General features: G+C 45.7%; 2 protein-coding genes across 2 annotated transcripts; both read left to right on the forward strand.

The window, feature by feature from the left end:
* Nucleotides 1-4061: 4061 nt before the first annotated feature.
* N7517_008082 (uncharacterized protein) lies at nt 4062-6239 on the forward strand (the record flags this gene model as incomplete). Its single annotated transcript, XM_056725812.1, has 4 exons — nt 4062-4235; nt 4379-4740; nt 4789-5701; nt 5760-6239. 4 exons carry the CDS (start codon nt 4062-4064, stop codon nt 6237-6239), a joined length of 1929 nt encoding a protein of 642 aa, XP_056576663.1.
* Nucleotides 6240-12148: 5909 nt separating this feature from the next.
* N7517_008083 (uncharacterized protein) lies at nt 12149-12726 on the forward strand (the record flags this gene model as incomplete). Its single annotated transcript, XM_056725813.1, has 2 exons — nt 12149-12358; nt 12409-12726. The coding sequence occupies 2 exons, from the start codon at nt 12149-12151 to the stop codon at nt 12724-12726; spliced, it is 528 nt and encodes a 175-aa protein (XP_056576664.1).
* Nucleotides 12727-13343: the final 617 nt, after the last annotated feature.

Here is a 13343-nt window from a genome sequence, read left to right on the forward strand (position 1 = left end):
GTTATATGGTCTTACAGGGAAGCAATGGATGCCCACTGCTATGTATGTAAGGAGGGCCGGGGCTAATTTCCCCATACCCAGTAAGGCGCAGCTAGCGCGGTGATAGCACCCCTTGTGGGACGAGCCGAACCGTAACCATAGGAAGTTAATAAGCTAAATTTGACTAACTAACTAACTAACTAGCTAGTTAGTTAGTTAGTTATCAGTTAAAATATTTCATTAGTGAGTTAGGCACACCGAGTGAGATACGTTAACCAATTTACAATTGTTTAATTAATTTAATTCAATATACGGATCCAGCGAATGGACTATGCGTAGTGCATTGTAGACCGGCCGGCAATCCTTGGTAAATTTCGCTATGTACTCCAGGGTATCGGATATCACCTACACCAGGAAATGCCCGTTGGGAGTTACGGAGACACGTGACCAGGGAAGCTACTCCCAGAGATACTCATGAGCCTACCCCGGGGGTAGCCACGAAGGATATATAAGGACACTCATTCATGTACTTAGATTAGTTCTTCGTCTTCAATCCTACATTGTTACTTGTGTTTACCTTTGGAACTACTGTGACTCTTTAACTTGATTATAACTTGACAACACTCACGAGCAGACCAATACTGCGGTATAGATCTACTCGGCGCTCTCACTGGCATCGTTTCCCGATCTCTCAACAGGACTTAGGCTAGCGTAAGACCTGACAGGCAATAGCTCAGTTGCGACAGACCGTTGACGTTGGATACCTGAGGAGTATTAAGGCAAGTATACCCGGAACCCATCTAACCTAACTGTGACCAGTTAGCAGTGCGTAACACTATAGTCGTCCCTTCAGTGTATATCCGGATTGTTTTTATACTTGGCCTATCGTAAATATAAACTTTTACGGTTAAAATTTTATAGAATGTTTAATAATAGGTCGGTCGATTTCCGTAGGAATAGCGGTTAACGGTAAGTAGAAAATACCAGCCTCGACGAGCGGGAACTTTAGTGATATTCTAGCAAATATTGATTCTAAACAGCTAGATTACCCCTGACCCACACTTTCGGCAGTATCTTAGTACAGTAATATATATTGGCATAAAAATAGCTATCGTATCATGGTTGTATGGGCTATGCGTGTCTAGAGCAATTCACTTGCAAACAAGCCAAACAGCCGAGCTGGCAGGAGGTTCGGTCGGTTGTCTGGTCACTTCTCACCTCCCCCTTTAGCTAACCACGTTCACTCGACTACTCTACTAATACAGTGGATGAGCGAAGACATACGTGGATACAATACTGGTAGGACGAAGTTTTTTTTTTCTTTCCTATTTCCCTTCGAATCTCCTTCGTTCCTTCGTTCCTTCGATCCTTCGGAAAACTGGAAGCAAACGCGGTATACTGTGCCGAGGATAGATCTGAGCCTCAATACGAGTTATGCAAGTGTCCGGGTCCCGATCGGCTTCAGGCCCCTGGATTAATTTACGGAAGAAGCAATAATAGTTAAATGAAAATCACTGGGAAGACCTGGCCATTTGTGGTTCTGGCGTCCCGATCGATCTCCATGCATCAGTTCCAGTGGATATATGGGAAGAGTCACATCGGACTTTTGGTATATGTATCATGCTGTATACATTAGATCTCTCTAAAAATCAAATCCTGGTCAGGCTGTGGTCATATTTGTGAATGGGCTTTCTCCATGGGGATATCCGGGCGTCGTCCACTGTCAGCGTCATCTTGCTCCGACTATTGAGAGGACACTTGGACATGTGTGCTCGGTTATCCAGGATCTCTCCACTTAAACAACCGCACAGCCACCTGATAGTGTCCAGTCCATCTGAATGGCAACAGGTGTCAGGACCGAGGTAGCTATCCATTGCTCGACTCGGCAGAGAGCAAATGCCGAAGAATACTCCTATGAGGAATGAGAAGAAAACCTTGAGCTCAGAGAAACTCGCTGCCGGCACTATCTCCCTAGCGGCCATGACTTTGTGTGGAGGGATTCAGGCTTGCAGTCCTCGGGGTTATGCTCATCTTCATGTTATCTCCCATCACTTTGCGGCAAAGAGTGATTGGAAGAGTCCGAGAAGCTTGGGCCATGCTAGGGAATCTTCTCAACTTGATGGGCCTGCCATACTGGCGTTGGGCTAGATTTGGTTTCTGGTCAAACAATAACTTGTTTTCGTGTCCATCCAATGTTTTATCCATGTCCTTTTATTATTCTTTTTCTTTTTATATTTTTTTCAAAGCTTTTTGTGACTTTGGTGTTGGTGATTTTTTTTACTAATACTTGTTCTCATCTCCATTTTGGTGCACAGGTTCCTCGAATTCTACAGCAACTCAGAATGTAAATTTTGGTTTGAATTCCATGAGCAGCTCTCCGAAATTCCATGTCTATAGATCCATATATCCACAAACAGGAATCCCATGGAATGAATGGTCTGCAAGTTCATCCAAGTCCTCTTCATAGAGGGCATACAATGGAAGTCCAGCTATGAATGGACCGAGACCCACGTATAATTTCCCTTGAGGAGCCATGGTACTGGGTCGCCGTTAATCTTACCATGTTTCGGTTATCCTGTTTTTCCTTGGATACTACACGGCTAGGCCTCTGGAATTCGAGACTCCATAAACGGACCGAGGTGAAGAATGTAGAAATCCCACTCTACGGAGTAATCGTGACCTGAGTACTTGGTAAAAAAGAGAATTAAGTCCCAAGGTGCAAACCCAAATTGACGGCCCGGAACTCTATCAGTCATCCTTCGACTGCTAGAATATCCATGGATGTCCATGGATAGGTCTCTTCTAGAAATTACAAAGAACTAGATCGCAGTATAACTTGGATACTTGGATACTCACCTTCAATATTTATAAGCCGTGCGTAGGTCCACAATTTCCCACCTCCCTTTTACCACCCTACAAAGATGACGTACACTAACCTTAGCTCATATAGGAAAGCATCAAGGATGATCACCTTGGATCTCTGGTTCATAAACCACCGGGGCTCCACTACGCAACTTGTCCGAACAAATCATATTTTCCTAAATTAGTTCAAAGATGATAATATGGAGACCTTCTGTTCGGGATCCACTGGGAACTGTAGGATATCACCCGTCGAGGCTCTAAACAAAGTTTTATGAGCGTTTTGCTATTCCACTGGGAACGTCGGTGGCTTTCAATTATGTTTACATTCGATTTTGACTACCTGAACGGGTTGGGGATCCGACCTCTCTCGGAGGTCTTGACTTTCTGATTTCGATATGGATCGTTTTGAATACTTACGTCTACTGAATTGGGTTGACCTTGAAGCTGATCTGGGATAGAGTCTGGTTTGGGAGAAACCCTAATCCGGGATCGCAGTCGACCTAGGATGGAACCTGACTCTAGCTGGGATGAAATGTCAAACTAGGATGGAACCTATCTGGGATGTTACCTGACTCGAGCTGGAACAACCCTAGCTTGAGCTAGAAGAACCCTGACTCGCGCTGGAATGGAATCTGGATCGAACCATACAACTCGATCTGGCCGCACTCGATCGGCGTGAAATTCTCGATCTGGCGATATGGACAATTGGAATCCTGTGACGGAACCGGTAGGCGGTCGAGTATCTATAAATCACCATTAGCTTCAGAGCACGTCGATGAATATAAGTCTGCGGGCCCCTAACCATTATTCTTCATGAGCCCCGTTTTTGTAGCCGGGACAGAATGACGGGCCACATGCGGATCTGGTAAATGCTGCGCTGTGCTAGTGCGGCCTATCTAGGTCTAGTCTTACAAATGGAGACATGGAGACCTTGGCCCACAGTCTTAAGCAAAGAGGATTGACTCTATAGAGGATCTTGAATTGAAATTGCTACCCTATTCCATACAGAAAACATCATCGACCCCCTTTTGTAGCGAGATATTCACGCTTTTAATGGTAACCTCGAGTTGCCGTCCATTCGTTCTGGCTGCTACACACCCTCGTTGATCACTGCGAGTTCAGTACATATTCCTCATGGCTGAAGACAATTCCAGAAAATCCACGGTGGAAGATGTCTTCATCCCCAAAGAGCTATTCACAACTGCCAAATTCAACTCGCCATGGGAATTGGCGCGATGGGAAGAGAAGAGTCTCTCCCGGACAACCATTGTATATCGCTTCCAGTCCCTCGCACCTCTTCGAATCGTTCTCTGAGTCTTTCTGCGCTCCGAAAAGTGACAAGACCAAGTCGAGCATCCGGCCTCGTGGACGCAGCGATCCTCCTGCTTTTCAGGGTATGGAACTGATATCCCCATATCTCGGGCAGAGTCCACTAGAAATACATTGAGCGACCATCTCATATCGATGACCATCTCTTATACACACCGATAAGCTAATTATATCTCATTCTTCAGGTACATTTGACTACCTGACAAAGCCCACCGCATTCCAGCCCGCCTCTCCAATCCCCGAGAAAGAACCAGTAACACTTGTTCAGAATGCATTCCTCAATTCCCAACCAGACAGCAGCAAAGTCAGCTCGCATACAATCAGCAGCGAGCAGAGCAGCCTGCAAGAAGTCTATGAACAGGCCAAATTGAGAGGCGTTGCCATTCAACGAAAGTATTGGGTTCGGCTTCTGTTTGAATATAGCATCTATGCATTCCTTGTGTTATTCGTTTACTTCATTCTTGTTGGTATGCCCCTCTGGAAAGGTGCGGTCTGGTGGCTGTATTATGTTGTCCGAACTAAGTTCGTGATCCCAGGAGGATACGCAATTATCATTGGTCTGGCTGCACTGTAAGTGTCTTTTCCCAACTCCCACTTTCTTACCCTAATCAAACACAGATACGCCTTCTGTCCTCTGATGATCCTTTTTGAGAAAGATCCTCCACCCCTGGACTCAGCATCCAAATGTCCATACCTGGAAAGCAACACCTCCTATGTACATTCAACTGCTCTCCTCATCCCCTGTTATAAATCAGCCGCCATCATCGGCGCAACTCTGGAAGCCGCCTTGAAAATATTTCCCAATGAGAACATCTTCGTCATCGCAAATGGCAACTCCAAAACTCCCGTCGACAACACGGAAGAAGTCTGCAAACCCTACGGGGTCAACCACCTCTGGGTACCTATTGGCTCCAAAATCGTGGCGCAGTTCGTCGGCAGTCACGCAGCCCGAGATCTTGAAAATGCTCTCCTGATCGATGACGACTGCCTCCTGCCCCCAAATTTCCCCATCGTCAGCCACAGACTCCAAGGCACTGTCAAATGTCTTGGGTACACAATCAAAAGCGTCGGCCCCAATTCCTCCAAGGGTACATTCTGTCAACAAGCCCAGGATCTGGAATACAAAATGTCCGGGATCCAACGGGCTTTTTTTGGGAAATTCGGCAGCGCTACATTCCCCCACGGAGCGATTTGGCTCTGGAATATCGAGTTCCTCAAAGAGACCTTCCATGAACATCCCGGCTTCTCCGTGTCGGAGGATTGGTTCTTTGGCGATGCATGTCGGCGTCTCGGGGGACGGATCACGATGTGTTCGCAGGTCTTTGTCGAAACAGAGACGCCGGCTTCGGTGTTTTACAGTAGTTCCGGTTGTAGTCGTGGTGGCTTTGGGGAGATGACTGTCCTCCAGCAGCGGTTCAAGCGGTGGAATTTCTTCTTCGTAATTGGTGTCTACTACGATTTAAAGTACATATTGACGAGCTGGAAATTGGGGTGGTGGGAGTTTGGTGCCAAGTTGTTCGTTTTTCAAGAGGTACAGAGACAAATCCTATCCTGGACATTGACTGTCACGCTAACCATAACCCTAACAGGTCTACGAAACCCTCATCTACCTCTTCTCTCCTTTCGTCCTGCCCATCTCATTTATTGTCCGTCCCTCCTTTTGCGGAATGTTACTCGGTGTCACGATTGGGATGTACATTCTTAACGTGATCATCTTCAACGAGGTCCACCTCCGATTAAAGAAAGAGCGCATCGACTGGAAAGTGCTGCTGCTCTATTACACGTTTTACAAGATCGCTCTGACGTTCATCAACGTGGTCAGTTGCTACTGGTCGCTGTACAAGTATGCGCGGTATTTTGCGCAACGGCACCCGAAAGTCATTGAAGACCGCGATGCAGTTGAGGTGTTACTTAATCTTGAGAAGGAGTCCAATTCGAGGAGAACATCGGTGGAAAATGATATTATTTCGCTTGATGATGGCGTTCTGGGGAGGGGCGTTGGGAGGAAATTGACGCTTACGAAAGTCAAGGCTGGGAAGAGGGAGAGTGAGAAGGATGGGTGCATTTGAACAGTCCGGAATGTATATATCATGTGATCTTATAAATTTGATATTTTAATGAGATCTATTGTATACAGCATGATACATATACCAAAAGTCCGATGTGACTCTTCCCATATATCCACTGGAACTGATGCATGGAGATCGATCGGGACGCCAGAACCACAAATGGCCAGGTCTTCCCAGTGATTTTCATTTAAACTATTATTGCTTCTTCCGTAAATTAATCCAGGGGCCTGAAGCCGATCGGGACCCGGACACTTGCATAACTCGTATTGAGGCTCAGATCTATCCTCGGCACAGTATACCGCGTTTGCTTCCAGTTTTCCGAAGGATCGAAGGAACGAAGGAACGAAGGAAATTCGAAGGGAAATAGGAAAATATAGATATCAACCGACTTACCTGGCCTACAAATGCTGGATTCCTTTGGTCCCCTTTTGTTGAACCCTGGATGACCACTATATGCTGAAATTCGGTTGATTAGGAAAATGAGGACGATGATTAACCACTTCTATCCCAACGGTGATGAATCCTAACCCTAGGACCTCTATCTGTCGGACCAGGACTCGTAATACGCCCTAACTCTAGGGTATTACGAACACACGCCACTATTAGAATATGGATTTAGCCCTTCACCGAACCATTGTCCCTAGGATGGTTCCGAGCCCTTACTTTTAACCCCACTAGAAACCAACAAGCTGCTTTAGCTCTCCGAGTGGGAAGCAAATAGGCTTAACGACGACCTTCCCGCAAGCTTTATTTGGTATACTATCGAGTGGAAAGTCAAAGTGAATAATTGGTCTATATTAAAGTGAGATCCAACAAGTAGTCTGCGCCAAAACCCGCAAACATCACACATGGGGTCTGAACAAAGCCAGATCCCGGAGTCGGGGCAAAGAGTGAGGATTGATCGGTTTGGTCATACGAGTCAAATAGCGGTGGGTCATGTTGAGTACTGAATGGGCTACAGCTCATATTTCTGGGACTAGCAAGGGAATCATTATCAACATCAATTTTCATCAATAAACAGACTCCCTAGGTGATGGTTCGCTTTGACCAAATACCGTTGATCCTTACCTGGAAAAAGCGACCGCAGAGAACAGAGCACAAGAAAACAGCAAGTATTGCAAAATGAATAGCATGGACGGTGACAGTGTTGGATTATGCAGTTTTGCTTGGATTTGAGCAATGATGATGTCCTAGAGAGTGCAGTACGGTTGTGGGTTGGGACACCTAGAAACGAGAAATCGAAGATCGCCGTGGGAAAGCCAATCAGCCACTCTAATCATGGTGATTGCCTTGTTTGCATGTAAATCTTCGCTATTCCATGGTATTCCATTGATGATCGACCACTAGTCCTGATTGGGATAAACGTCAGCATAAAATATTGAAGGCCCTCATAAACAAATCTGCGTCCTATTCCTAGCCCAGGGGATCAGAACAAAATAAACTGACCGATGCCAGGAACCTAATTATACGAAACATAATAATGTACATCGATATTTGCGTGTTGATGCTATTTAACAGTGAATTATTCATGGACGGTTTTTCAACGATCAGTCAGTAAATTGAGGGCGATAACTTTCGATGGATCTTCATCAGCCAATCGCCCTACGACTTCAATCACATGCATCATCCAATACCTCCGCACACCCCAACCGAAAAGCCAATTTCGTAGGTATCTGGTAAATAAACTAAGAACACAATTCTGGTATCAAATACCTGCCTATACCTTGAGCAGTCATATACATATATGTAGTGACGTATGTCAAATAATTTCACGCACTAGTGCCTTGGCAGTGGGGCTTGAGGGAAGAAAAGCAGTTGTCAGGGAGGAAGCAGATTTCGCTAATGACTGTAGCCGGAGATGAGGACGAGCTAAAGATCCAAGAAGGGTTCTCTAGGACTCCTTTCTACACCTTGGAGTAGGAAGACCGAGTAGCCAGGCTAGCCAATGATATCTCGCATTTGCCAGCCCTGTTTGGGTTGGTAATCAGGTCTCCGTGAGCCTCCATATTGTAGTCCTCTTCCATACGGAGCCTTCTTCCATACGGAGCCCTCGTCCATACGGGGCCTTCTTCCATACGGAGATCTCTTCCTTATGGAGCCTTCTTCCTTATGTAGAATTCATCATTGGACCGCCAATCAGAGCTACATTCTCGTAAAGTAAATTAGACTATTGGGATAATGGTTGCATAAAATCCCTGACCGAGGATAGGAAAAACAAAGGTTCTTTCTGGTGAGAGTTCCGCATCGGTCTTATGACTTCATGTAGGTTGTTGCGGTGTATCTTTACCAACCTGCTGTAGATCCTGGTCTGTCACTAGCATCGGGGCTGGATAGTAGGAGTTCTTGATAGGTCAGTCATCTTTTCATCAGAGCCATAGTTTGAGACATACTAATTGTGAGCTGAGGAAAGCCCAAAATCCCGAAGTATCCGCTGATAAAATATGTACCTGGCCCGTCTCTCGGATACGAATTGCCACGCACACATCTGCGCTGCACATCCTACTATATTCGCATGCCTTTTTCATCAGACTTGTTTTGCAGCGGCATTGTTTTTGCCGTATCAATTTTCTCTTCGAAGTGGTATCCTTGGACTTGGTAGCCATGATGGCGGCCATTGGGCACGTTGTCTTAATATCTGGGAGGTATTTGGGGAGTAGAGAAACCTATATAGAAAAATATAGATAGAGGGGACTCCTATAAGACTTAGGTCCGCTAATAGGAAAGGGCTCAATAAACATAAATGTTATTGCACAAAGGGGAGCCATCAATCATGGAACGCGAAAAGACCACGATATTCAAAGACCACGATATTCCTCAAATTATTACACGCAAATTGGTCCTTTATATATTGAACTCATAAAGGCGGCCCCCGCAAGACTTGAAGAGCAATCACCAGTGTTATTTGCGGTCATCAAATGGGTGCGGCAACGGGAAAGCAACCGTATTTCTAGAATAAAATGATTCTGATCAGAGTAGGTTCGAAATGGGAAAGGAGGAAATACACATTTTAATTTTCAAACGATAACGGTACTCGCCAAGAAGACCACGATTTTAGCTTCGCAAGTATCTTGGGGACGAAATACCCTTTCCCCTCTAACGTGGACAGGAACCTGTGTCGCAGGTGTTGCGGGCAGAATGTTATTTTTTAATATTTAGGACCCACCCACTTGCTTCCCCAAATAGTAAGATGGGCCGGAGCTAGCAGTAGGATAACACCCAAAGATAACTTACAAACTGTACAAAATAACATTTACAAAAAAGCGTAATATTCTGATAGGTAACTATATTTACCAGCTACTATTATTTCACAGTCAAAGTAGATCAACAACTTCGTGCGGGTCAGCACCTAAAATAGCGTTGCGGCCACGAAACGGGCGCGGTATTTTGCATTCAATCACCCTTATCCTTAAGTCCGGCTAACACCGAAGTGTTTTAATGTTATAGTATCGATAAAATTGGAGGAACGAAAAATTAGTGCATGTTAAAATATGGTACCTGCTAAGATTAAAGGCGTATAATCTTAAGCGTGGAGTAATATTCCGAGCTCTTGAATTATTTCCGTCGTTAACATTATTTTCTCTTTATTTGGGAGCCCGTCTAATATCTTAAACATCATTTATCGAGTTCGTCGTGTGCAATGGTCAACATACGTTCAGGATCTATCAACCTATCCGATTTCCACACTTGTTCTGGTTCAAACCCACCTAGCTGCTTACCTGATTAATCTACGTTTTGCTGAGTAGTCCTACTACCATCGCTCTTAGGGTCATGCTCACGGCCTCTAGAAGCTTAATAGCCTCCAGGAACTGTTGTGGCGGATCGTGGCGGATCTGAGATCCTTCTGCTAATGTAAGAGCTACCGGGGACTTACTGGAGAGTAGGGACTTACTGTAGGGGCTGAGGATCGAGTTGTAAAGAAGAAAGAACTCCTACGGATTGCTAAGCGATCATGAGATACTCCTTTTAGGTATTGAATAGACCTATGTGGCTTGAATTAAGAGCGTACTGCCTATAAGATGTATGATACCCTCAGAGAAATCTAATAGGAGTGGTACTGGGATGAAAAACTGTTTTTGTGTCTATGGTAGAGCTATGTAGCGTATACTGGAAGTGGTATGATGAAAGAACATTGACAAAAGATAAGTTTTAGGTAGCTCATTTCAAGAGTAAGGGTCGCTTGGAAGGCAGAAAATAAGAGACCTCTTTCGAGAGGGTTCAGGTCATGGGAGAATCCTCTTGAGAGGAAATTAGTCACAGTACGGCCAACTGAAGAGCACGTGCGACACAGAAGGATAAACGTCATATGAGCTGAGTCTTAATACTAGTTCTCTCCTAGTCCAATCATTCTGGACCTGGGCTGGTTTTGAGATGGTCTAGCGACCACGAATTGCGGATGGCGGTTTAGCCAGACGCTGTTCAGTGAGGATTGCGTTCATTGGCTTATCATCTTGCTGTAGGAGCGGGTCTGTGCAGTGGCTTTCATTGGACGACAGTGCATGCTGTGGACGCTAGACCCGCGTTCTCGTTTCAGAGCCTCGGTGGGCGCTTATATACAGCCACTGAAACCGTCCCACGATGAAGAAGGCGGAAGGGTGTTTTTTTGGCCCGCTCTCTGTCTGACTTGACTCGTTATGTATCTCGGTCACCCCACCTTCTACTTCCCGCTAACCGTCTCCTCCACCCTTCCTCTCAACACACTATATGACTATGTCTGCTCCCCCTTCAGACCCATTCGGCCTCCAATAACAACCAACAAAGAAGCAGTAGTTGATCAATTTCAAAATGAAGCATCAAAACAAGATACGAAGACATTCCACTGCCTGCAAAGAATGTCAGCGTCGGCGGACAAAAGGTAGGGAATATTATAATAGTATAGATCTTCTACTTACTTTTCGTTAAAATAGTGCAGTGGTGGAAATCCGTGCTCGGAATGCAGAAAACGCGACTGTGTCTGCGATGTCAATAAGAGCTCTGACAAACGACGCAAAGTCTACTTAAGTATGATGGAAGAAGAACTTAAGTACCATCAACAATTTATGGACGGGTTTCTAAGGCAATACGGACTTCTAATGTCCACCATATTATCGATGTTGTGCGGTCGGGATCATCGACCAGTGAGATACAGACTGCAGTGAATCGCGTTCTTACGGATAATCGTTCTTCTTACAATGACGTCCCCAAAGGAGGTCCATTAAGGGGCTGGTCTAAGAGGAAGGCTTCTAAATCGGCTACGTCGGATTATCTTATAGCCTAGCTACTGGATCCAAGCGAAATTCAAAGTGATGGCGACTCAGCCCAGCAACCTGTTTCCGTGCCCCACGAGCTGTCGCGTGCTACCAAGGAAGATCTCGAGAAGTCTGAGAATCTAGAAATGCTTTGCGGATGAGGAGCTTCCAGACGATGTTCCATGTTTTACGACGCTGGATCCACTTTGGCGCTATTCATCTAAAAGAATAGTCACCTCAACTGCAACTAGAAGTATCCTTGCTACATATGATCGCCATGCTATTGATGTGCATCATATGCGCAGTCAGTCGCTGGCGTTGCTCGAATTCAGTGCAGGAACTTCAAAGACAAGAATAAGCAGGCCATGATCTCCTGAGCCGCAAGCAAGTAGGGAGATCCGGATAAATATAGGTATACACTGTCTGCCTCGTCGGGGCAGCACATACAACGCTATCGCCTAGTTGCATCACTATCACGACTTGATGCCCAATCGTGTAATGTAGCTTGGAAGATTGCGATCGCACCAGTGTCCAATTATTTCCCGAGGCTGAGTCCGTCACCGTTGGATCTAGGTATATAAAGGGCCTCCTTCCCCCAGCCTGTTGTATGCTCTGACATTCTCTTTTTCCTCTTCCCAAGCTTGTATCGACTTTCCTCCCCTGAGAGTGGCGACAAAGATCACGATGGCAAGCCCCTCCGACACGATTGTTATCACCGATGACGAAGAATTGCCAAGCCTCGAGCCAGGTAGCTCACGACCTCGGAGGGCCCCTCGCCGTGATTACACTTATCGAGATTTTGAGAGTATGATCGTCGAATCAGTCGCTGATGAGACGGATAAGACACCATCACGCAAACGCAAAAGAACCGAAACGAAAGAGCCGTCTACTTTGGTACCAGTTCCCCATAAGACCTTGTTCGTCCTTAACTAACAATGGACCAGGAAAACGCCTTTGAGGAGCTCTGGGGGGCGGTTAGCCATAAAATGCAACGGCTACAAGAGAAAAATCGCATCCTTCGAGATGAACTTCGCCAGGAGAGGGAGAGGCACCAAAAGACGCAAGAGGAACTTTCCCAGCAAAGAGAAAAGCATATCCTAGAGTGCAAGATCTATTATATGCAGCCGGATCGCTGGGTGCTCATTCTATGTGGACACATGGTGTGCAGGTCATGCGCAGGAAGTCTTGGAACAATGGAGAAGTGTCCTATCTGCCGGGTACCAATCACGGGATATATCGGATGCTATCCTTTTGCAGGATAAAGCATGTATATATCGTGTTGCAGGTCTAGTTCAATGACTGAAAGTCTATAATCAACGCACACCCAAGCTTAACGCCAAGTGATATCTTCTACAGACTCAACTACCAATAGGCTCAAATTTCTACTGGATGCTCCCCTAGGAAACCGATATGGCCGTTTCATCTCTACCCCAGTAGACGCGAATGAATAGATTCTACTTATATGTGTCTAGTTTGGACAGCGAACCATAAGGCCAGGAGACGCTGTTTCTGGATCTTTAGGGGCCTCAAAGCACCCCAAGGAAGGGTTACCAAAACACGGGTATCCAAGAATACAGTATCAGAGAAATCCAAGAAGAGGACCGGTTGCTGCGCCGGATGATTCGAAATTTTGCGTCGTGATTGAACCTCATACCCTCGGCCCGTCATCTTCATGTCCAAAATTAAATCAGTACAGAAGTCTATTCCATGTGGTTTGTGGTGTTGCGGCTGAGAACAACATGTTTAGTCATCTCATTGGAAGCTAATCATCGACCCGATGTGGAGCCTTACCTATTAAGGCCGCAGAGCCCGCTTCGTTTATATCCTTTTTAACCCCCCTAAAAGGGTTTGGTACCTGATATTACTCCTTTAGGGTCCA

This window comes from Penicillium concentricum (genome assembly GCF_028827145.1).
Source record: "Penicillium concentricum strain IBT 3081 chromosome Unknown utg000003l_segment0_segment0, whole genome shotgun sequence".
Classification (NCBI taxonomy): domain Eukaryota; kingdom Fungi; phylum Ascomycota; class Eurotiomycetes; order Eurotiales; family Aspergillaceae; genus Penicillium; species Penicillium concentricum.